Consider the following 25,623-nt stretch of genomic DNA (forward strand, 5'->3'; position numbering starts at 1 on the left):
TAAATTTAAGTTTATTTTAAAAAAAATATTTTCAGTGTCAATTCAAAAGTTATTTTCTACTCTCTAGTAAAAATAAAAGATATTTTCTCAAAAATATTTTTCATTCATAAATCAAACGCCAAAAATCTTTTCTGAAAAATATTTTTTATTCACCAACCAAACATGAGAAAATAAGTCCAAAGCCTACTTATTTTCAAGGAAAAGATTTTCGCTGAAAAATATTTCTCATTCATACCAAACACACCCTAAGTCTTGAGAGCGACTATTTTGCCAACTCTCCCTATATTGTTTGATGTATAATATGCTCATTTTTTGTTTTGACTTTTTTTCGCTCTAGAGTTAGTAAGAACCCCTCATTTTATTTTGCTATCTTCAGTAATAGACAAGCATCTTCTGCCGTGACTATGTCAAAAGACACAATTCCTTATTTCTTGCCACCGAAATATGCAAATTTGAGATGACAGAGTTTTTACTGTAATTCTGAAGCACAAGTATGGCAGAATCAGGTAAGAATTAATTATACTGAACTCCTTTTTAAATACTACTACTAGTCCTAGTTTTTTTTATTAATGAATACCTTAATTGCTTATGGTTTTGGATAATTAGTGTGTTTTGATATTTGTGGAGTTGTTTAAGATTGTAGCTGTTGCGTTTTAATTGTCAGTCCTACAACTTGTTTGTTGGAATTCCAGATTTGATGGTTTCGTTGGTGTTTTTATACTTCACTTCTGTTGGAGTTTAGATTTTTATATATTGGGCTACTCTTTTCAGGTCTGATTTCCTTCTGGCAGGTTGGCACTTATAAGTAGTAAGTTGCAAGATACAGATAGAGATTTAGAGTCTGTGAGTCTAAATTGTGCTATTACCTATATAAACATTTTTATTGATTTTTTTTACATACGTAGTGTGTGTACATGGTGGTCGAGCCAATAGGGTTGAACACATCCTCCTTTCATACTTAGAGGACCAATTACCATGTCTAAAATGAGTGGACCATGTCACCTACTCACTTGTATAACTTACTTTGTTTCTTGTATTGGTTAAAAAGACCTTTTAACCTCAACAATAACTTGTATGTGCTTGAGTTTTCTGAACAATTTTGGATTCATATGCTGTTTTTGGATAATATATAGGCAAAAAGGGAAACTCACTTAAATCAGTTGATAGACCTACGGCGTAGCTGGGGCAGAAAAATAATGAATGCCTTTCCTAGACTTCTTTAATCCCATTTGAGAGATTTGGTACCCCTCTCCCTTTTCTAACTTGGTCATGTGAAGATAAAAGTAAATGAGAAATTATTGCCTTGGCTATGTTCTCTGGCTTGGGATATAGCCCTCTGAGGCACTTTGTATAGTTAGATGGTAACTCTCAGCTATTTGGTCAAATTGTCAAAGTAATCATAGTTGTAAGTGTAAAGAAATGGATCTTGAGCCTAACTCAACCTTAAAAGCTAGCTCATGAGAGAAGGATTGACCAAGTCCATATAAGGAGACCCGTCTTTTCCTCATCCCATCATGTGGGACTTAACATTCCGCCTCACGCCCAAGACTGGACATCTTTTCCTCAGCCCATCATGTGGGACTTAACATCCTGCCGTAGGCCCAGGATTGGACATCTGGTGCATGGCAATTTTAATATGGGGACCCAACACTGGTAAATCATAAATTGGGATAAGCCTAACTCTGATACCATGTAATGAAATTAATCTTGGTTCTAACTCAACCACATAACTAGCTCATGAAGGGAGGATTGTCCAAGTCCATATAAGGATACCATCTTTTCTTCATTCCACCGATGTAGGACTTAACAGTAAGTAGTTTAAAAGAGAACAACAAATCCTATGGCCTAAGAATTTGAGATCACTCTTCTTCTAATGGACGTCTATATGGTAATATCATGGTTGGGACAATCCATTTCAGATGTGTTTTAGACCCATACCCCTTGGTGCTCGTAAACAAAAGGATTGGTCAAAATGCAAATTAAGCATGCCAAGCTTGAGTATCTAGCAAAGAGGTTTGCTTGAACCCATCTTCTCGGCTGAACCAGCATAGTTCTTCCACTCCCTCTGCCTTCTCTAAGGGAGCTGTTCTTTTTTATTCTTTTCCATTTAACTTTCTCTTCTATCAATCCATCATGCTGTTCGTTCAAGCTCATCAGTGCATCAGATGTTCTACCTGGCAGTGTCCACCTAAATACCTCTAAAACTTGTGAACAAATTCCATAACCTGCTGGTCATCTTGCAATGTAAAAACAGATGTTCGACTGTCTCTGGATTTTGCCCACAAAAATAACATCTTGAGAACAAATGAGTTCCCCTTCTCCTTAGGATCGCCTGAGTTGAAACTGAGTCATTCATCACCAAGTAAAAATGTATTTTCACTCTCCATATTAGTTTCCATGGCAATAGATTCAGCTGTGATGCCACTTGATTCAGATCCTTGTAAGCAGAGCTTACTGTAAAAATGCCATTACTGAATACTCCACCTGAGTGTATCTTCCCCTACCTGTACTCCATTGTATTGATCTAATGTGCCATAGAAATCTGCCTGAGTGTCTATTTTCCAGTCTTGTATCAGTCTTCTGAAAGTCAAGTTCCATTCCTGTGTGGACCAAACTCCTGCTGTTTTGTAACAACCTTTTCTTAGTTTGCCAACTACAAGGATACCCATATATCAGTGAGAAACAGTCCTGTTTACCACCTTTAGGTTTAAGAAGAATATGTATCTCATGGTATGAATTTCAGAAATCTGCAAGAACATGAGGTTAAAAGTTCTTGTTTTTTGGCTTAGAAGGTTTTACTTTCGCAACACACAGAAAAACCCATATTCTGTTGCCTTTACTGTCGTCCACCCATTCTGTGAAAGTTTGTCATAACACTTTAAACAGTTTCTTCCTAAAAATAGTTTTTTTCCTCGGAAACTATTGATGTGTGCTTATATGTGCTGCGCCCTTCGAACATTGGTTCTGAGGAGCCGTAATTGCTGCACTGGAAGATTTTAGCAACTGTTTCTATTTCATGTTTCAGGATACAACACAAATGATTTGGTTAGAGAAGGCCATTTTAGGTGGTTAAGACCTGCAGAAGTGTACTACAGAATCATGACGATCACCAACTTGCGCATCAACCACCTCAAAAGCCAGCTAGTAGTTTCCTCCCTCTTTATATATTTGCTCCCATTTCATTAAGATGAATAATATCTATTCATAATAATGACCCATTTTTTAAGAACATATCTAGTGGTAACCTCCTTACGTCAGAATCATGCTGTGCTATCTTCTTTTCCCACTGCTATCTTACAAAAGTGGTGTTATCAACAGGTGGATCTATGTTTCTCTTTAATAAGAGGGTCCTCAGGTACTTCCGTAAAGATGGTCATAATTGGCGTAAAAAGAAGGATGGAAGAACTGTAGGAGAGGCACATGAGCGGCTTAAGGTAACAATTGATGGACAATGTCATGTTTATTGAACAATGCAAATGACAATCTTGTCTAAACATTTGTTGTAATATTTCACGTGGAGGGAGGTGTGAGTCACCTGAGCTAGAGACTTTTTTGTTGGTTGATTCTCTTAATGAACTCTTGAAAAGCAAGAAAAGAAAGAGAATATGCCTAAGATGTTCATGTTTTAGTTTCCCTGATATTTGTCATTAGGTGAGAAGTTTTCTGTTTCTCTCTTCTGCTGCAGGTTGGAAACGCTGAAGCCCTAAATTGTTATTATGCACATGGTGAGAAGAATTCTAATTTCCAGAGGCGCAGCTATTGGATGTTGGATCCGTGAGTTTACTTGCTGTAGATCTGTTATATAGTCACATGCTTCTTTATCTGGATCAGTTTAAGAAAGATGTTCAAACTCCTTGGGAGTTTGGGGCACCTGAATTGATAAGGAGCACACATGAGCAATTTAACTAAAATTTAAGGGATCCCTTTCCTTTCATCTCTCTCTCTTTTACAAAGGTGGGACCGGGAACTGATTGTTTTTCCTTTATTTGATCTACTTTGCATGTTTTGCAGTGCATACGAGCACATTGTTCTGGTTCACTACAGAGATATAACTAAGGTCAGTCTTCAGGAACCCAATTGTACAAATATCCCATTTCCTGACATGACTCTTGCTACTAATTTTAACTCTATTTTCATCAAGACATCAATGAAAGGCTTCCTGCTTTGTTAACCTTTTGTATCTTAGTTTCAAGCTTTGTTTCTTTTTATTTGTTCTGTAATTTTTCATGTCAAAGCTGCTAACAATTTGACACTGGACTGGTGAAGTTTTTGTAATTGCTTTCAGCATTGCAATGCTATACTAGGAAACTTATACTTGTTTGGTGCAGCCTAATTAAGCAGTTTGTTAGCTACAGTTGGAATACATTAGGATCTAGTATGTTAAGTTATTTAAGCAGTCTTAACAGCACTAGTTTCACTTATGGCCCTAGGGGAGGCAGGTTGCAGCATTCATGTCACAGTCATCTCCAATTTCCTCTACTTTCCCTCTGAGTCCCAGCTTATATTCTACTCAACATCCAGGCTTCACTGTTCTTGGTAGTGAATCTTATCAACAATACCAGGATGAATCTAGACCTGGATATGGGGAAATTTGTTCTGATGCAGCTATCCATAGTAATGGAATGAATGTCTCAGACATCACCAGGATGATGGAGGGGGTGAGCAACTCACCAAAGGTTGAGATAAGTCAAGCATTGCGAAGACTTGAGGAGCAGTTAAATTTAAATGATGACAGCTCACCGGAAATTTATTCACTCTATAGTGAGATTGAGAAAGCAAATGATGCTGAAAATGTTGTACATGACAAAAGTTCACTTGTCCAGATCCAGGACAATTCAAATAATCTTCTGTTGCTGCCTCATTCAGGTTTTCTGTCATTTTTTTGCTCCTCGAGATTATTATTAGATGCAGATATACATCTTTATTATATGTCTCTGCATTGTTCTAATCATGCAAACTCGACATTCAGAGATTTCTTCTTTCCTTGTGCTTTGATGCGAACAAGGTGAATATTTTGTTAATTTGGTTAGTGCACTAGGTTTTGTTGTTCTTAGACTTGAAACTGTTATGACTCAATACCCGATTGAGAGTCTTTAGTTTGAATGCTAGTCCTTTTGATAGCTTGTTTGAGATGTAGTGCTTAAAAAGAATTCCTTCACCTTTTATTTTCCCTAGTTATCATACTTCTGATGAATGTTGATTGATAACTTGGCTTCTGCCAGCTTAGTCACGAGTTAGATAACTGAGGCCGTTTAGTTGTTTCCTAGACTGTTCCCTCGTGGTTGCGAAAATGTTTTTTGAACACATTACTTGTCATAATTTTTGGAAGATAGCAAATCAAAGTGTACCTCTTTTTCCTTAAGTTTTATTTGTTTTCAGTTATCTACAAATAATTCTTTAAGTGAAACCTTTTTGGTTTCTGATAGCATCAACAGCGGTGACACGATGCTGGTGCTGGACATTGACATATACTGCTATGTCTGAGACTTTCTATCTGCCTTTTCTTGAGCGCTCATGCATTCTAATTTCGTAGCAGCAAGTACTAAGAGCTCATGTATTTCTAATTTAGAAGCAGAAAATACTAAGGAATACTGATAATAGTGTCATTTATAGGTGAGAGCAGTGAATCTCAGGATCAGCTTTTGAACCTGGATGCTAACATGTGGAAAGAGATGCTGGATCACTGCAGGAGCTCTCCGGCTGCTCAGTCACAAGCCAAATGTTTTGAAAAGTTGGACGAGAATGTGAGGACGTGTCTTTGGAATTAACTTTTATATATTATGCCTGTTCTTTTATTTGCATGGTCACTTGCACCCGTGTGTCATTAGGACTATTGAGTCCTTGCTTCTTGTCACTGCAGATGATGCTGTGTAAGATTAGTAGAGCGTTCATGTGCTTAAAGTGGCTCACTAAACATATAAATCATATTTGATTATATTTATGGGCTTCCCCAATAATTCTTCTGCCTCTGATAATCATTTAATTCAATATTCGCTTCATTCTCTATCTTCTGGCTAACGTCTGCACTCACTCAGGGAATGCTACAAACTTCGTCAGGAAGTGAATCAATAGAAGCAACAAAAAGCGATAGGTGGCCTAAAATTGGTGGAAAGGAAGCTCTGGAATGTAAGCTTCCTTTTGAAAATCCAGATGATTCTTTTTCGATAAGTTGGAAAATTCAGATGATTAATTATATCTTCTACCTAGAATCTTGCATTATATCGTAATCTCAGAAAAGAAGCCCCTGTTGCTTTGTAGCTTCTGTGACAAATCTTAAGCAAGTCGACGATTTCAAGTATCTTGCACGTGCACAAATAAATACTTTTGGATCCTATCCTGACCAGTGTACAACAATATTTGACCAAGATCAGATTGGAATTTCTTTTGAAGCTAATATGAGCTTAACAATTGTTCAGAAGCAGAAATTTATTATTCATGATATATCTCCTGATTGGGGTTATGCATCTGATGCAACAAAGGTATGCTTCAGGATTTAGTGATTCTTTACGTGGTTATTGTTGAACATATCGACTGCCCAATTTTTGTTGTGTTGAATATTTCTTTTCAGCTTGTGCAAGTAATGCCAACATCACATCTGCCTCCTTATATACATTTTAGGCCATTTCAATAATTTTAGTTTAGTTTTATGCTCTAACAAAGCAATTCTTGAAGTTCATGAGTTGTTTTCCCGCAAGCTAATACCATTATCACTGCCGACAACCTTTTTTCTATGTATTGCTTACAAATGCTTGAAATATTTAACCAGATTTGGTAACCAATTCATGGTGACTAAGTCAAATATAATTTGTTAACCTTAGAGATGTGCAATCTCAAGCTCCGTGATCTTTGACTTCATTTGTAGAGTTCAAACTTGTAAATAAATTGTCTCCATTGTCAAATGATCTGGCATATCTGAAGTTTGTGTTTTGATGAAAGGTCTTCCAAGTCCACTTCTGGGTACCTTATTCTTCTGAATATCCTGAAAATCCTGGGAAATCAGATGTTCCATTGAGGTTGTTGTGAAAGTTTAATTTTGTCAGGATGTTTCATTATCCAGTTATTTGAACTTCAATCTATTTGGTGCAGGTAGTTATAGTTGGATCGTATCTCTGCAATCCATCAGAGTACACGTGGACTTGTATGTTTGGTGATATTGAAGTTCCTGTTCAGATCATTAAGGAAGGTGCGATCTGCTGCCAGGCGCCTCCTCACTTGCCAGGTAAAGTCGCACTTTGTGTTACTACTGGCAATAGGACGCCATGCAGTGAAGTAAGAGAGTTTGAATACCGTGCCAAGCTTGATGATCGTGGTCAAAATGTTGTACCTGAAGTAGGAGGAGCTTCTAAGAGTTCGGAGGAACTGTTGCTACTTGTCAGATTTGTGCAGATGCTTCTATCTGACTCATCAGTGCAGAGAGGAGATGGTTCTGAGTCGAGCAATGATATCTTGGAGAAGTCCAAAGCAAGCGAAGATTCATGGAGCCAAGTTATTGAATCTCTTTTATTTGGCACTTCAACATCAACCGTAACCATTGATTGGCTTCTACAAGAGCTTTTGAAAAACAAGTTGCAACAGTGGCTTTCATCCAAATTGCAAGTAAAAAATAACGAAATGGGCTATTCCTTGTCCAGGAAAGATCAAGGAATAGTTCACATGATTGCTGGCCTGGGGTTTGAGTGGGCTTTACACCCAGTTTTAAATGCTGGAGTAAGTGCTAACTTCCGTGATATTCGTGGCTGGACTGCCCTGCACTGGGCTGCACGCTTTGGAAGGTAACTAAAATAGCATTTTCTTGTTTGACTAACTGCTGGCTTCACTGTCCATGAAATGCTTGGTACTCAATTAACAATATAAACAACAACATATCCAGTGAAATCCCACAAGTAAGGTCCGAGAATAGAATGTGTGCAGACCTTACAACTACCTCGTGAAAGTAGCAGACCTTATCACTACCTCGTGAAGGTAGAGAGGTTGTTTCCGAAAGACGGTCGGCTCAAGTGCAACAAATCTAGGTACAAAGAAGGAAATAGTGAAGAGAATATAGCAAGTAACAAGGAAACACTGCAACGTCTACCAGAAAGGAGCCAAAAGCAACAATAAAATAATCAAAACACAATAAACGACATACTAGGATAGATTATTGAAATCAATAATAGATAATGATAAAAATAAAAAGCACGAACTACAATAATCCAACTAGTACCATGGCAAACACTAGCCACCCTAAGAAAGACAACACTATACTACACTACCTACTAACTTTCTACCCTAATACATATCATCCACACCCTATTATCTAAGGTCATGTCCTCGGGAACCTGAAGCTGCGTCATATCCTGTCTTATCACTTCTCCCTGATACTTCTTTAGTCTATGTTACAGTCCTTTGTTGAATTTGGTCTCCCATAGCTCTCGTCTCTGATACTAGGTTGTTATGGTCCCATGTTAAGGATCTAGTTATCAGATGCAACAATATGAAATTAGATGTTTTCTTCCTATAACCTATGGTGCTGGTTTGTTAAGAGAACTTGCAATTTCTTGAGTTTGAAGTACTCAAAAACTTGAATTATATCTGCTTATCATTTCAGTGAATTCACATAACTCTAAATACAACACTGGTGGACTAACGCGGACTCTTCACTTTCGTTGCCGCACCCGTGTCAGATTCTCCAAGAATACACTACTTTTGATGAAGAAAATAACTTCCTACTACAACTGAAATGAGAAAGTGGAGGAATAACCTTCTTACTGCAACAATCGCTACAAAGAAATAGGAAAAATAAATAACTTAAAAGCTATAGTAATCTACTGCAAACAATTGCTACACAAATAAAAAATAAAAAACTTATAAGCTGAAGTAATCTACTTTTAATTTCCTTAAATCTTCCATGTGTAAACTGTTGGTAGACCAAAGGGGTGCTAACATTACTACCCCCTTCAATTCGCGTTGTCCTCAAGCGTGAAGTGTGGATAGTATTGGTATTTCCCTCTTTTCCAAAAAATTCTTCCTCATTGTCTATAGAGTCGATCCAGAATAATTTCTTGCATTGATGACCTCGAGTAAATGGTTCATCACAGTTGAGACAAAGTCCCTTAAGTCGCCTTTCCTCCATTTCAGATTTGGTCAGTTTCTTCACAAATCTTGCATGTTGTTGGGGTGAGAAAACTGTTGTCTTTGATCTCAAACATCTAACAATTGTGAAGAAATGGGTTGTTCCTTGCGTTCATAAAGGCGGGATAAACTCATCGCCGTAGCCAAATTTGGAGGGTTATGCAACTAAACCCCAATTGCTATATAATCACTAGACCGCATATATACAATTCCATTTTTGCGATTGTGAGTGTACTAGCCCACAAAATTGACTACTCAAAACTTTTCTTAGTAATCTGCAACAGACTCGATCTGGCGTAACTTAGCCAATTACTTCTGATTGGTGGCACAAAACGAAGGTTACAATTACGTTTGAATTCATCCCAAGACGGCTGAGGCATATCCGTCTCTAGTTAAAGAAACTGTGAGAAATATTGAAAGAAAATATTATTGAATTGTTGTATCTACATTATTACGTAGAAACCCTATTTATAGACACTACAATCCTTTACCAAGTATGAAACGACTTACTATTCCTATTCCTACTTCATTACTTTTTCTATTCTTGTTTCTATTCTAAGTAAGATTATATATACCTATTCCTATTCTATCATTCCCCCTCAAGCTGATGCATACAAGTCATATGTACCTAGCTTGGTACACATATAATTAATATGAGGGTCGTTGAGGGGCTTGGTGAGATATCTGCAAGTTGATCATTGAACTTCACAAAATTGATAGTTAATCTCAATATGCTAAGTCTTCTCATAAAATATTGAGTTTGATGCATAATGTCAATCAATTTTAATGTGATTGGTCTTCTCTTGAAATACTGGATTTGATGCATAATATCCATAAAACACAGAGTGATAAATTCATGAAATACAGTGTTGGAACTTCCCAAACTAAGCTTGAGAAGATTGTTGCAGACCATAGAGTGACTTACGTAATCGACATACAAGGCTACTAAACTTTCCCTGAGCAACAAAATTAGGTGGTTGCTCCATATAGACTTCTTCACACTACAGCGTTGCCGGAAAGTGCTCTAACAACAACAAAATCTTTATTACTGTCAAATAGGTCACGACTAGAACTACACCTGCCAAGAGGAACGCCCGTTTTTAACCTGGTTTAACCATTGAACCACTGAACCTGACTCCATCATTGAATTTGTCTTTGATACCATGTGAGAAATATTGAAAAGAATATTATTGAATTGTTGTATCTACATTATTACATAGAGAACCTATTTATAGACACTACAATACAATCCTTTACCAAGTAGGAAATGACTTACTATTCCTATTCCTATTACTTTTTCTATTCCTATTTCTATTCTAAGAAGGATTATATATATATATATATTCCTATTCTAACCGAAACCAAAGTTATGCATTGCCCTCTTAAATAAAAAGAAGCAAGTCCAACCTTTTCTTCTTTCGGAGTTTGTTGGTTTCGAAAGAAGTGTTCACATCTGCTCAACCATTCCAAAGGGTCCTCTTGGCCATTAAATTATGGGAAATCCATCTTTGCGTGTCGAGGAGCGATGAAACTTCATCCGGCTTTTGACCCAGACCCTTTTACCCTTCCAACCGCGATTCTTGTATGTTCAGTTTAATTGACCTTTGAATTTGCTAAATCCTTTGAGAGTGCATCCAAGCGAACATTTGTTGCTTCCTGTCTGGCTAAATTGACGACGTTCTTCTTTGAACAAGTTCACCGGTTGTGCTAGTTGATGCTGAATTTGGTCTCCCATAACTCCCGTCTCTAATACCAAGTTGTTACGGTCCGGTGTTAAAGATCTAGTTATTGGACGCTGCAATATGAAATTAGATGCTTACTTCCTATGATCTATGATGTTGGTTTGTTAAAAGAGAACCGAGAATCTCTTGAGTTTGAAGTACTCAAAAACTTGAATAATTTTCTGCTTATCATATCATTGAATTCAAATAACACTAAATACAACACTGGTGGATTAACTACCCGTCTAAAAACAAGGAAATAACTTCCTACTACAACTGAAATGAGAAAATGGGGAAATAATCTCCTTACTGCAACAACTGCTACACAGAAATAGGAAAAATAAATCCTCCCTCCGTCCCAATTTACGTGACACATTTCAAATTTTGAGATTCAAACAAGTCTATCTTTGACCGTAAATTTTTCATATATCTTTTAAATATTTTGGATTGTCAATTATTGTGACTTATAGTACTTTTTACGTAGTTTACAAATATATAAATTTTATTTCAAAAAAATTGATTTCAAAAAATTTAAAGTTTTCATGCGCAAATTTCTAGTCAAACTTAAACTGTTTGACTCTCGAAAAATGAAATGTATCACATAAATTGGGACAGAGCCAAGAGGGAGTAACTTAAAAGTTGTAGTAATCTACTACAAACAACTACTACACATAAATAAAAGGTAAATAACTTATAAGCTGAAGTAATCTACTTTCTCATTTCTTTAAATCTGCCATGTGTCAACCGTTGGTAGACTAAAGAGGTCCTAACAGACTACCTCTGGCTCTTCCTCTACCCTCTATACCCCTCACACCTCCTCACTGGTGCGTCTACGCCTCTCCTCTTCACATGTTCAAATTATGTCAGTCTCACTTCCCTCATCTTGTCCACCACAGAGGCCACTCCCACCTTATCCCGGATATCCTCATTTCTAGTCTTATCGCATTAAAGATATTTAGGAAGTCAAATATATTTAGAATAATGGTTTATAACCTAAAACGAGAACCAATCCCCTGGAATAAGCCAGAATAATTGGATTTGGAAGTAAGACCTATACACCCCATATAAGGACTAATGCTAGAAAGACTGTGAAAAAGCTGTATCGGTTCATGTAAATCCGTTAACATTGTAAATTAAGAATATCATGACTTCATTGACCTGGAGAAAAAGCCGTGTATTACTCTATTTCCTTATGATACTTCTTACAATTTTTATTGAATGAAATTGGTGTTGTCGACAAAAGAGTATGTAGGAAAAATAAACATGAAGTTTCTTATGAGTTATGATACTTCTTGAAGTGTTAATAAAAAATATTGGTCAATACTGTGAAAAAAAAATTCTATTAGGAAAAATAAAGATGAAGGTTGCTGGACTCAATCTCTTGGTTAAAACGTCTTTATGTGAAGAATAATTACCATATTAATCTGTAAGTCCACAAAATGCGTGCAGTCATGCAGAATTTGCACTTTCAATTTCGTTGTGATTTATTGATAACATGAAAAGAATAGGTTTGAAGTACTTTATTGCACGGGTTTTGATGAGAACCCCTGGTGTGGCCAGACATGAAATGCTAATGTCTACCGTGTTTTGCTAGGGTTTTCATGCTTGGTCTCAATACTGCCTCCAGGAACAGTAGTGCATTCTGCTGAATGTTCTGGGGGGGCAAAATGAGGGTTTTTGTGCCTATGAATTGCTTAACCTTATAGCTTTCTTGCAATGTTTTGGAGAAGTGCAGAGAGAAGCCTGCCTGATAGGATTACTTGTTCTTATATTTGTTTTGTTCTTCACTACCATAGCTTAGTAATTATAATATTTGCTTGTCTATTGGAACAGTCTCTGTTAGATGTCTGTCTTCTTGTCTCTCTGTGTTACTGTTTGCATGTGCAGTGCAGTTGCTACGGTTATTCCTTGCAGTGTCTGATGCATTAATACATAAGCCGATTCTATTCTAACTGCTTACTTGTGTTAGGGAAAAAATGGTTGCATCACTCATAGCATCTGGTGCATTTCCTGGAGCTGTTACTGATCCGTCATCAGAAGATCCGTTTGGTAAAACTGCTGCATCAATTGCTTCTAGTTGCAGTCACAAGGGAGTTGCAGGTTATCTTTCAGAGGTGGCTCTCACCAGTCATTTGACGTCCCTCACATTAGAGGAAAGTGAGGTCTCAAAGGGGACTGCTGATATTGAAGCAGAAAAAACTATCAGTAATATAACAACCATGAGTCCTGTCACACACGAGGATCAGCTTTCTCTAAAGGACACTTTAGATGCAGTCCGCAATGCAGCTCAGGCTGCTGCTCGCATACAATCTGCATTCCGAGCACATTCATTCAGGAAGAGACGACTGAGAGAAGCTGCACATGTTGCTACCACTTGCAGAGATGAATATTGTATCCTCTCAAACGATGTTCTTGGGCTTTCAGCTGCCTCAAAGTTGGCATTCCGTAATATGCGGGACTATAACTCAGCAGCATTATCTATTCAGAAGAAATATCGGGGATGGAAAGGCCGGAAAGACTTCCTTGTATTTCGCCAGAAAGTAGTGAAGATACAGGTGCTTTATTTGTTTGAAAGCAGTATAGACATTCTGAACCTCATTTGTAACAACCTATCTTTGAGAAACTAAAGAAGACAAACTTTTAATGAAAAATATGTCACCAATTTAGATGTTACATCTTTTAGCTGCCCTCATTTTTGTTGAGTGGGGTTGGGAGGATATTGCAGATTAGACAATAATCTGTAAAGCAGAAAGATGTTCTGACCTTTGTTATTACCATGGCAGGCTCATGTACGAGGATATCAGGTTAGAATGGAATACAAGGTATGTTGGGCTGTGGGTATTTTAGAGAAGGTAGTGCTAAGGTGGCGTCGACGGGGTGTTGGTCTTCGGGGTTTCCGACTAGAAGATGAACCCATCGAGGAAAGTGAGAACGAAGACATTCTCAAGTTGTTCCGCAAACAATCAGTGGATGCTGCTATTAATGAGGCTGTCTCTAGAGTGCTATTGATGGTTGACTCTCCAGAAGCACGCCAGCAATATCGCCGCATTCTTGAAAAGTATCGACAAGCTAAGGTCAGTGAATCGTCCATCTAGCATCTATCATAGTATAAAAATAGTTAAATCTACTTGATCCGCTGACTTCAACAACTTTTTTTGGGTTAAAACATGATATTTATACATTAAATTGGTGTGTTACATGCCTGAGGGGCATTCCCCACTTGAATAAAACTGACAGTGGTATGGCCATTTTGTTCGCCATTATGGCTTGAAATTGTTCTTACAAAAAGAGTTCCTGACATGTCTACTGCTAGCATTTGTGTGGCACACACAGGAGGAACTTCAAAAAGGGTGGGGTTCCTCATGCTTCCCTGCCTAGCTCCTGCTTTCGCCATTGCATCCACCACCCTGTTCTGCTCCCTGAATAAATGTGTCAGTGTTGCTCCCATCTGCCTAATCAAGCATAGTCTGCCTCCATCCAGAATGAGAAAGTGCTTCACCTGTAGTCTTGGTAATGGAAATAGAGGACAAAGGTGATACAAAGGCATAACGGGGTGATGAGAGACGATGATAACTCAAGAAAGTATAATGTGGGTTAATATTTCTAGTGGATCGTATACCTTTTTGAAGTGCAACCGGTTGGCTAGAGGGAGGCAAGTCCGCTGTAGGAGTAGAGTCTGGCGCATGATATGAATCATTTGGGACTAGTGCTGGGCGCGTACGATGATGATAAGTTAGGAGTGGTGGCACTACAACTGGAGGTGTAGAAGAAACTGTAGATTCCTCAAAAGCTGATACGGGTAAGACCTCATAATTATCATATGATGTATAGTAAGATTCAAAGAATGTGACATCAACGGACATAAGGTATCGACAAAGATCAAGTGAATAACAATGTACCCTTTTTGAACTCGAGAGTAATCAAGAAAGACACATTTGAGAGCACGAGGGACTAATTTATCTTTACCAGGGGCTAAGTTATGAACAAAGCATGTGCTCCCAAAGACACGAGGGGGGATAGAGTAAAAATGTAAGTGAGGAAACAATATGGAATGTGGAACCTAATTTTGAATAGAAGATGAGGGCATTCTATTAATTAAATAACAAGATGCAAGGACTGCATCGCCCAAAAAAATGCGCGGAACATGGGATTCAATGAGGAGAGTGCAAGCAGTCTCAATGAGATGCCTATTCTTGCTTTCAAGGATATTACATCTACATCAAAAACCACATTCCGGAGCTAATGGAATTGTCGAAATTCCATTCCGAGCTTGCTATCACCAAATGTTGAGTTTGGCCAACTATGTTATGCTTTGACCTTTCAAAACACAAAAACTTTTCCAAAACTCATCTAATTACCTCAAGACCTGAGCCAATAGTATTGCTAACCCCAAAAGCATGTTCCAAAGCTTATGGAACTGACGAAATTCCATTTCGAGACTCGGAACAACAAATGTTGACTAAAGTCAACCATTTCAACTTAAACGCTTCCAAAATTCCAAATTTTTCAAAAATCTCAACTTTATGATCCGGTTTCAAATTAATTCAAAAGCTTATCAAACACGACTCAGGCAACTATGAGGAGGGATAAAATGATAATTTTACAGAAAATTCTAAAAATGACCTTCAGGATTATTACAGCTAGCCTCAACTTTTCCCTTCATAACTCACATTGCCTAAACAAAATCTAAGCTCAAAACATATATATAGCTGTCAATTGTTGCTGCATAAGATTGACTCAATACGATTTGGCATGATCCTCGTATAAGCAGGCAAGACCTCTTTGTTCTTCATCAAGTATGACAAATAATAAGGCATGAGTTACAGGAAACTGCATGCAGTTTTGGAAGATGAAAGGTTTAGAAAATTGAAGTTTCATCTTTCATTTTGTGGAATGTCTTTTCCATTTTAATAGATTAAATGTTTGGCAGTTTTAGATATTTTTAATAAGTTAAAAGGTCTTAAAGGTTATTAAAGAGAGGGAAATACAATTAATGATAGTTAATATTGAGTAATTATTTTAAGAGATTTTTTCTTAGTAGCACATAAATGAAGAAAAATAGGGAAAATGTCAAAAAATTGAAAATGAAAGATTTGATTTTCTAGGCCATAGGGAAGTGTCACATCACCTTATTTATGTATAGATTCATTTCATGTTAAACTAAATCCATCAATGTTCGTGTATCAGACTTTTACTCCTAGGGGCGGACCCACATTGAAGCTTCTGGGTGCTCGAGCACCCATTAATCTCGTATCGAACTATATATATTTATATAAAAAATGGAATGAATTGTATAAAATTAAATAGTAAGCACCCAGTCATCAAGTGGTTGATTGTTGCAACGGTCCTTTGTCAGTGCTCAAAGTTGTATATTGCATCTGTTGCATTCGGGTTTGATTCCCACTATGACATTTTTTAAAATTTTAAAGACCAACTCTTCTCTTCTTACTTATTTATATTATTTAGACTTTCTTTTATTTTTCTCTCCCTGTGCTGATTGTTCTTTTTTCTCTTTCTCACTTTCTTTCGCTATCTTTTTGCTAATTTTTCCTTAAAAAAAGGTTTTATAAAAATAAAAAAACTTTTCCGTTATTCAAAATAATATTTATTGTAGTTTTTTTGTATTTTTTTCTTATTGTGTTTAAATATGATTGTCTTTTTAATGACAATTCATAATATTGTTTGCTTATATTTTGTGATTGGTAGCTAAGGGAGCACCCACAACCTTAAAATCCGGGATCCACCTGTTTACTCTCCATTTTCCTTTTAACTTGCTATATATCTGAACTTATACATCATGGGCGATGCATTTTGTCCATATGATATCCATTATGTACTGGCAATAAGTGTAATCTATGTTTGCTTGGACTCTTCAAAAATGTCAAAAGTGAAAAGTCAGCAGCTTAGTTGGCTACTGTTAGATTGCATGCTTTTGCATACACCCAAGCAGCACATAAGTTCAATTTCAATTACAACTGACTGGCTTAAACTCCAGGCATAGTAAAGCTAGTTCCCCGAGCACCNCCCCCCCCCCCCCCCCCCCCGCCCCTTATATCTGGCTGGCTTAAACCACAGTCATAGTTCCTAGAGGGAAGCTTCTTGGTTCCTTTTGTAATCAGGAAATAATGTCAAATAATCTTGTTCACCATGCGGCAGGTTGAGCTTGCAGGAGCGAAGAGTGATGCAATATCCACTGCACACAGTGACATCTCCAATGCGAAAAACAACGATGTATATCATTCATAGAGATTCTAATGTCATCCCCTTCGCTTGTGGATGAATTTATCATTGTATTACATGCTTCAGTTCAGTTTTGAATGTTATATGTTGTTATGGGTGAAGTATTTTATAGGTGCTTGTTATAATTTGTATTAAGGTTGGAAGTTGAAACAACCTTTTTCTTCATTTAGTGCCTGCAGGCAGATCAGTTTGAAATTTATTTCGCTATTGTACATATTCTAGCAGTCTTTTCTTAATTTATTCATGGAAGCTCAGAAATATTATGAGTCTGTTCCAAAGTGTTTGTCTTGATTTTTTTCTCTGCCTGTTATAATTTTTTTTTTTTAAAAGTGACCTTAACTTGAAAAAATCCAGAGACATAATGTAGCTCTGGCTTTAAAAAAATAATTTATGTCTTATGGAAAACAATTTACACTATTTCATTAAGTCTTAACTTATAGAATACTCTAAAACTTATGTTTTAGGGGTAAAAGGTACAACTTATGTCTAATTGACAACATACCTAGTTCTAACTTTTTCTATAAGACAAATTTTGGTCAATTGTGCAGGTTTACTTTTTTGAACGTCTGCTTTATGAACAAAATTTGTTAAGCAGGCAAAAAATCAAGACACCCTTTATGAAACCTATTTTGTAAGTTTTTATTACGCGAGACAAAATATCAAAATCAACCCATTTTAGAGCTATTTTTGAATTGGTAAAACTAAATGGCACGAACGAATTTTGGCACGAATGGCAGGACATGGTGCAAATGACAACAATAACCTCGACTCCAAAACCACCTAAATTTGCCTCCAAAAAAATAAATTCACCTTTGACTTTTGTTTTTTATTTACTTTCTCCTTTACTTTACTCATTTTATCTCTCTTTCTAAAAAAAACGTTTCTTAATTTTCTCATATTTGATTGACTTAAATGTTTTGAAAAATGTTTTTCAAATAAATTTATTTTCCTCAAATTATAAATTTTTTTTCTGACCTCACTTTGTACCCCAACCCTCCCATTCAAAAAAATTAAATTTTTTAAAATTTTCTTTTTTAAAAAAAAATCAATTTATTATGTCCCTACCTCTCATCCCCTCCCCCAACAAAAGAAAATTAACAACTTAAAATTTTATTTTTGAAAAATAGATCAAATTTAGCTTTTTTTTTTTTTTAATTTATCCCTATCCCCGCTTTCCAAAAGATAGTTTTTGAAAATTTTCATTTTCTTTANCCCCCCCCCCCCCGCACCCAAACTAGCCCCTCCGCCAACAAAAGAAAATTAACAACTTCAAATTTTATTTTTGAAAAATAGATCAAATTTAGATTTTTCTTTTTCCAATTTATCCCTATCCCCGCTTTCCAAAAAGATTTAAAAGTTTGTTTTTGAAAATTTTCATTTTCTTTAACCAACAACCCCCCCCCGCACCTAAACTAGCTCCTCCCCCAACAAAAGAAAATTAACAACTTAAAAATTTATTTTTGAAAAATAGATCAAATTTAGATTATTTTTTTTCCGATTTATCCCTATCCCCGCTTTCCAAAAAGATATTTAAAAGTTTGTTTTTGAAAATTTTCATTTTCTTTAACCCACAACTACTAGCATCTCTCCCNCCCCCCCCCCCCCCCAAAAAAAAATAAAATTAAAATGTGTTTTTTTTAAATGTTTTTTTATTTTATTCTTTTACCCTACATGTCGAGAGTTTCTTGAAATAGTTAGGTTGGTTGAGTCTCATCGGGTTCATTATACTGCACTTTAGTTGTGTGGCCCATCTAAGGAGTAGTGGAGAGTTTATTTGGGATCTATACTGGTTAGATCTCCGCCAATGACTTGAGAGGTGTTTGCTTGTGCTTTCTATGACTGTTTTGTCCCTTGAAGTGTGAAGGAGAAGAGCCGACTGAGATTTGATAGTTTGAGATAGGAGAGCTTCACATTTACAAAGTATGAGACTCATTTTCATCAATTGTCTAAATAGAGCATCCCGCGAGGGGGCTTTCTTCTAGTTCATAGTGGGAACTGCCAATGAGGGTGATTTACTAAAGCGTGAGGAGGTTGGAGATATTTGAGATAAGAGGTCCCATACTTCAGGACTCTTTTTGGTAGCTGGGATCCTTCAGGAAGAGTAGTTCCTTCTAGTACCGAGGACTAGTTAGGTAGCCATATAGGCATCCGAGGGTTGTCATACAACCCGTAGTCCCTACAGTTTGGGTCAGAGTTCTCCTGGTTTACAACAGGTGGGCTGAGGTGGTTATACTAGTTCCTTCGGATCGTCATAGCAGTCTTCGGTTCAGAGGTATATGATTATAGTTGTGGAGACCCGAATCATATTTTGTGGCAGTGCCCTACTCATGGTCGGGGAGGATCCCAACCTAGCTTTTTAATTCTGGCTAAATCACCAGAGTTTTAGACTAGAGCTCGGGCAAAGCTCAGACAAGCAGAGGTTGTTGGATGCTAGGTAGTGGTGCTATGGTTCCGCATGGCAAAAGTATAGGTACGATGTAGATGGGAGGCAGTATAGGGGGTTAGTGTCATGATTTTCCATGGAGACCCGAGGCCGAGTCTTCAGATGCACTTTTTACAGAGAGACTCTCAAGCTTGAAGTAGCCTAGGAGAATTTTTGGAGGAACCCTCGTTCTTTTTTCAACTAAAGAGGAGGATTCCTAATATAAAATTCATATGTTTTTGTTTCTTGTCCTGTTAGCCCGCTATAGCGACCTGCTGGTTTCTATAGTGTGATGATGTCAACCCAAGTCAAATGTCAAATTCCAAAAATTGTCATCGTGTCACTTTAAATTAATTTGATAGCGTATTTCAACAATTACTGAGATCCCATCATCCCAAACTCAACCCAACCACTATGTGGTCCCAACCAAGGGTCCTACTAGACCAAACTCAACATTTTCAAGCTAACGACGCTAAAGAAAATCCCATATGAACCTGCTTCCCAAGGTTGTTGTTCAAAGTCAACCCTTTCCAAATAAAAGCTCCAAAATAGCAAATCTCACCCAAAACTCTCCTGACTACCTTGGGAAACATGCCACTCATCCTAACACATCAAATACACAACATAGAAGCTAGGGGAAGGGATAAAATAGGAAAGAAACACATAAGTAAGCAAATGACTCGAGGGTCATTACATTAAAGTTTCAACTTCAAATCAACATGATTTCTAATCATAGTTATTTATTATGTCCAAACAGGGCCCTCAATTTACTATATCTGGACTCAATTTTAGATATTAAGATGAAATCTTGTATGGATTCCTATCTATTCGAGGAATTGTAATTATAGTAAGAAATTCAAAAAATTTCTCAGGATGTGATTTAAAGAATGAACAAAATAAAAGGAAAAAAATATTATCAATAAAAAATACAATTAATATATATAGCCCAAAATTAATTTATTCAATTTTGCTATCCAATTTATGAAAAAGTTGGAAAAATTTAACTAATGTTAAAAATTAACCATTGCAAGGTTTTAACCNCCCCCCCCCCCCCCCCCCCCCCCCTCAATCCTCAACTATAGAAGATCCAAATAGACAGAGCCAGACCAAATGTTGAAAATATTTATTGGGTCAGGTCAATCCAAAAGGGGTGCTAATTAGTCTGTAAGCCCATTAGTTCATCCTCCTCCTCCTTAACCCTATCCCTTAGCGTATAAACATATCATTATGGGTTTAGGATAAACTACATTTTATAAATTAGTTGACAGCTAGTGTTTACACAAAAGAAGCACGATTTGCATCCCTAGGATACTATGCTATGGAAATATGAGGATTCATCCATCTCGTGGGGATTTCCGATGGGTCATTGGAATCTTCACGAGATGGATGAATCCCCATATTTCCACAACCTAGTATCCTAGGGAAGCAAATCGTGACTTTCTTGTGTACAACATGAATGATGGTTGTTGTAATATGCTTCCGCTATGGAGAAACTTGCAGGTCTCCTAAACTAGTGCTTACGAGTAAAATCCTATGCCAAACTTGTAAGTATTACTTTAAATTCAGGTAAATAAATAATTTTATACTGTTTTCTATTTATTTTTTTGAAAAAATATTTTTCCTTGGAATATTTGTCAAAATTCAAAATGATCAACACTCCGTATAGCTAGAAGCCAAATTTTATTTTTGGATGGAAATTCAACAAGCGACTCACTCTATGCATTCTTCATTGCTTTCTTTTGTGAGTAAGCTATTTTTGATCAAATGCTTTTGTGTTATTTTTTTCTTCATACAAGGCTTCAATGAGATTTTGTGTGTGATCATGTATATGTAGCTCTATCTATTTTGTTTTTAATCTGTGTTGATTATAGATGGCTGAAAGATAGCAAAATATAAAAAGAGATTGTGCTGAATGTTTTGTCTCTATTCCTCTGCACAATACAAGTATATATAGCAAAAAATAAAATATAACCAACTACCCCACTATCCTAATTATGTGCTAACCTTAAATAACTAAACTACTATTTACATGGAAGTGAACCTGGAGAAGGTTTACTTTACGTGGAATAAAACTGGAAAAGGTAGCAACTACCCAATTATCTCCTAATAATTAGCTACCTTAAATAACAAAACTACTATTTACATGGAAGTAAAAAAGGGAAAAGTAAAACTATAGTTTACAGATGGAAACCAGAAGTAAAACTATAATTTGTGTTGTCTAAAAAGAGGATTATGTTAAACTTTGTCAACGTGTTTTGCCGTTGATCCCTTTTTCTCAAGCTCATTCTCCGATGAGTCCTCCAATAAATCCAACACCTCCCCCCCCCCCCTCAAGTTGGAAGGGGAGGAACGAACACCCAACTTGTTCAATAGGAGACAATGAGAAGTACCGGGTAGAGGCTTAGTAAACAAATCTGCTACTTGAGATGAAGATGGAAGAAAAGTAAGAGAAATCATTGAGGTATTGTTGACGGATGAAATGACAATCTAAGTCAACATGATTCGTCCGTTCATGAAAGACAAGATTTTTAGCAATATGAATGGTTGCTTGGCTGTCTGAATGGAGAGAAATTGGTAAGGAAGGAGGCAAAGAAAAGTCAGAAAGGAGACGAACTAACCAAGTCAGCTCAGTAACCACCCTTCTCATTGATCTGTACTCAACTTCAGCGGATGAAAGGGAAAGGGAAGGTTGTTTCTTTGATTTCCATGAAACAGACTACCACCTAGGCTAATAAAAAAAACCACTAACAGACCGTCTAGAATCTAGGCAAGTAGCCCAATCAGAATTGCAAAAAGCTAGGAGAGTGAAAGAAGGAGAGGGATTGAGAAAAATCCTCAAACCAGGATTGGAAAGAAGATATCGAAGAACATGGTGCGTAGCTGAAAAATGTGCTTGATGTGGAGATTGCATATATTGGCTAAGATGCTGGACCGAAAAAGAGATATCAGGCCTCTTATGAGTTAGAAAATTTAGTTGTCCAATTAGCCGCCGGTAAACACTGGGATCTGGAAGAGGAGAACCCGTGTCTGCTTGTAATTTTAGAGTGGGATCCAGAGGTGAAGAGGCAGGTTTGAATCCAAGGCAATCATATTCAGATAAGAGTTCCAGAATGAATTTTCTTTGGGTGAGAATTAAACCGTGACGCTTTGGAATGACTTCAATGCCCAAAAAATAGTGCAAGTTACCTAAATCCTTGATCTTGAATTTTGAATCTAGGAAAGATTTCAATGCTTCCATCTCTGTCATATCATTACATGTGAGCAAAATATCATCCACATATACGGCTAATATAGAAACAGAGCTACCAATGCATTTGTAAAAAAGTGAATACTCATTCAATGAGTGTTGAAAACCTTTGAAACTGCAGCAGTCAACCTTGCATACCATTGTCACGAGGCTTGTTTGAGGCCATAAAAAGATTTCTTTAGGCGACAAACTTGAGTAGGATGAGTAACCTTCAAACCTGCCGGGAACTTCATATAAACTTCTTCCTCCAACTCACCATGTAAAAAAGCATTGTTTACATCTAATTGGTAAAGACCCCATCCTTTCTTAATAGCAATTGCCAAAACACACCTTATAGTAGTAATCTTCACAATTGGACTGAAGATTTCAGTAAAATCAACACCTTCTTTTTGAACATCACCCCTAACAACCAATCGGGCTTTAAGTCTCTCCACGGAACCGTTAGATTTGAGTTTGACCTTGTAAACCCATTTATTGGGTAACGCCTTCTTTCTAGGAGGTAACGATACGACTTCCCAGGTGTCATTAGCGATAAAAGCCTCTAATTCTCTTGTCATAGCCTCCTGCCAATCTGGATATAAAATGGCTTAGGAAAAACTGGAAGGTTCTTTAATTTGTGATAGAGAATTGATATATTGTTGATTAGACGTGGACAAAGCATTACAAGAAAATGGTGCGACAGAAATAGGAGAACAAAAACAATTATCAGATACATTAGAAAAATATACCTTATTTCAAATGTAATCTTCTAAGTATGCAAGGGTTTTGGTAGATTTGGTAGATTTTCTCAAGGTGACAGTATTGATAGGAGGAATAGAAATCGAAGATGATGAAGGAAGAGTGGTTGTGGGAGGTACTGGATATGGAGAAGGCTGATCAGGATAAAATGAAGAAATAATTGAAGGAGAGGATATAAAACGATAATCAGGATCAAGTATAATTAGTGAATCTGTAAGAGGAAAAACAGAAATAGAAGGCTGAATAGAAGAACAAGGGTAGATATCTTCATAAAAAACAACATTTCTAGAAACAAAGTATTTTTGAGAATGTAAACTAAGTAACTTATACCTCTTTTTCCCAAAAGGATACCCAAGAAACACACATGGCTCAGCTCTATGATCCAATTTACATCTACCTTGGGAAAGAGTAGAAGCAAAGCCAAGACAACCAAAACATTTCAGGTTAGAGTAATTTGGAGGATGACCAAAAAGTTTCTCATATAGTGTTTGAAAAGATAATAGTTTAGTCGGACATCTATTGATTAAATACGTGGCTGTCATAAGACAATCCCCCCAAAATCTTGGTGGAAGATGAAACTGAAAAAGCAAAGCTCTACAAACTTCCAAAAGATGCCTATGTTTCCTCTCAACGACCCCATTTTGTTGTGGTGTGGAAACACATGAAGTTTGATGAATGATGCCTTGTCAAGATAGAAAATTAGAGGTTTCTAAGCTTGAACCTAATTCCCAAACGTTATCAGATCTAATGACTTTAACTTTCTTATTGAATTGTCTTTCGATCATTGCAAGAAAAGATTTGAGAATAGAGAATGCATTACTTTTAGTCGCTACTAAAAAAGTCCAAGTCCCTCTACTAAAATCATCCACTATTGTCAAAAAATACTTATAACCATCATAGGCAGGGGTTTTATAAGGCCCCCAAGTATCAATGTGAATTAAATAAAAAATTTGTTGAGATGAAATATGACTAATAGGGAAAGGAAGTTTGGATTGCTTTGCTAATGGACAAATTGAACAAGGAATAGAAAATTTCGAACAAACTGAAATAGGAATTCCATTGATAATTTGCATATTTGATAAAGGCATATGGCCCAACCTTACATGCCATAACTTGCTTTGAACATCAGAAAGGGAAATACATGACAAGCTGGATTTATCATCCTTTATGAAATTTAAACTAGAGCTAGACTGAAAGCAGGAATTGGCAGAATAAGAAGCATCTGAAAGCCTATTCTTCAAGATGTAGAGACCATTCTGACTTTCACCAAGGAGCATTGGGCTTTTCATTGAAGGGACCTGCATGAAACAATGAGAAGTAGTGAAGAATATTATATCAGAAAATTGTTTGCACAACTTCTGTATAGACAATAAATTGAAATGGAAACCAGGCACATAAAACACATTATGAATGGTTAAATTTGAGAATAGTTTGATAGATCCTGAATGAGAAACCTTAACCCTTTGTGAATTAGGAAGGCTTACAGAAACAATTCTAGGCAATGACATAAGATTTAAAAAAAATTCTTTGTTGTAACTCATATGCTCAGTTGCACATGAGTCTATTATCCACATCTTTTTAGTGAAGATCTTACAACTAATATATGAGTTTAGAGAGAAAGGATTAGAAGTTAAAGAAATACCAGCACAATTGACGGAAGCTACGATATTAGAATCATTGCCTTGATCCTTAGTTTTCACCTGCTGAAGCATTTGAATGACATGTGCCAGTTGCACCTGTGAGGAACTTCTCATGCTCCTCCAATTCTTCGCTAGTCATGAAAGAGTCTCCAAAAAATTCATTTGAAGTCACAGCATTACCTTTAACAGAATTTTGAAAATTTCTCAACTTAATAAATTTAAAATCATGTGGAAAACCATGTATTTTATAACATATTTCAATGCTATGTCTTGTTTTCTTGCTATATCTGCATACAAGTGTAGACTTCTTGTTATCATAGTTCCCTTTTTGTCCCCTGAAATCAGTAGAAAATTGCCTTTGTCCATTGTTTCCCTGACTTGCAGCAATGAAAGAAGAAGATTCACCAGGAAATTTTGGTGTATTCTGGACCTCCCTTTGTTGCTCCTCTTGCATCAACAATGCATAAGCATTAGGGATTGAAGGGAGTGGTGAAATCATAAGTA

General features: G+C 36.7%; 1 protein-coding gene and 1 pseudogene across 2 annotated transcripts; one reads left to right on the top strand and one right to left on the bottom strand.

Annotated features, from left to right (window-relative positions):
- Positions 1-368: 368 nt before the first annotated feature.
- Positions 369-17,347, top strand: LOC125861864 (calmodulin-binding transcription activator 4-like; annotated as a pseudogene). Its single transcript, XR_007445992.1, has 13 exons — positions 369-506; positions 3,026-3,144; positions 3,319-3,434; positions 3,686-3,774; positions 4,012-4,057; positions 4,431-4,866; positions 5,614-5,744; positions 6,036-6,126; positions 6,259-6,479; positions 7,087-7,772; positions 12,802-13,387; positions 13,616-13,906; positions 16,989-17,347. The product of XR_007445992.1 is annotated as a calmodulin-binding transcription activator 4-like (transcript).
- A 4,875-nt stretch (positions 17,348-22,222) lies between these two features.
- On the bottom strand, positions 22,223-22,882 carry LOC125861445 (uncharacterized mitochondrial protein AtMg00810-like). The gene has a single exon (XM_049541342.1). The coding sequence runs from the start codon at positions 22,880-22,882 to the stop codon at positions 22,223-22,225; it is 660 nt and encodes a 219-aa protein (XP_049397299.1).
- Between the last annotated feature and the right edge of the window lie 2,741 nt (positions 22,883-25,623).

Source organism: Solanum stenotomum, chromosome 4 (assembly GCF_019186545.1).
Source record: "Solanum stenotomum isolate F172 chromosome 4, ASM1918654v1, whole genome shotgun sequence".
NCBI lineage: Eukaryota > Viridiplantae > Streptophyta > Magnoliopsida > Solanales > Solanaceae > Solanum > Solanum stenotomum.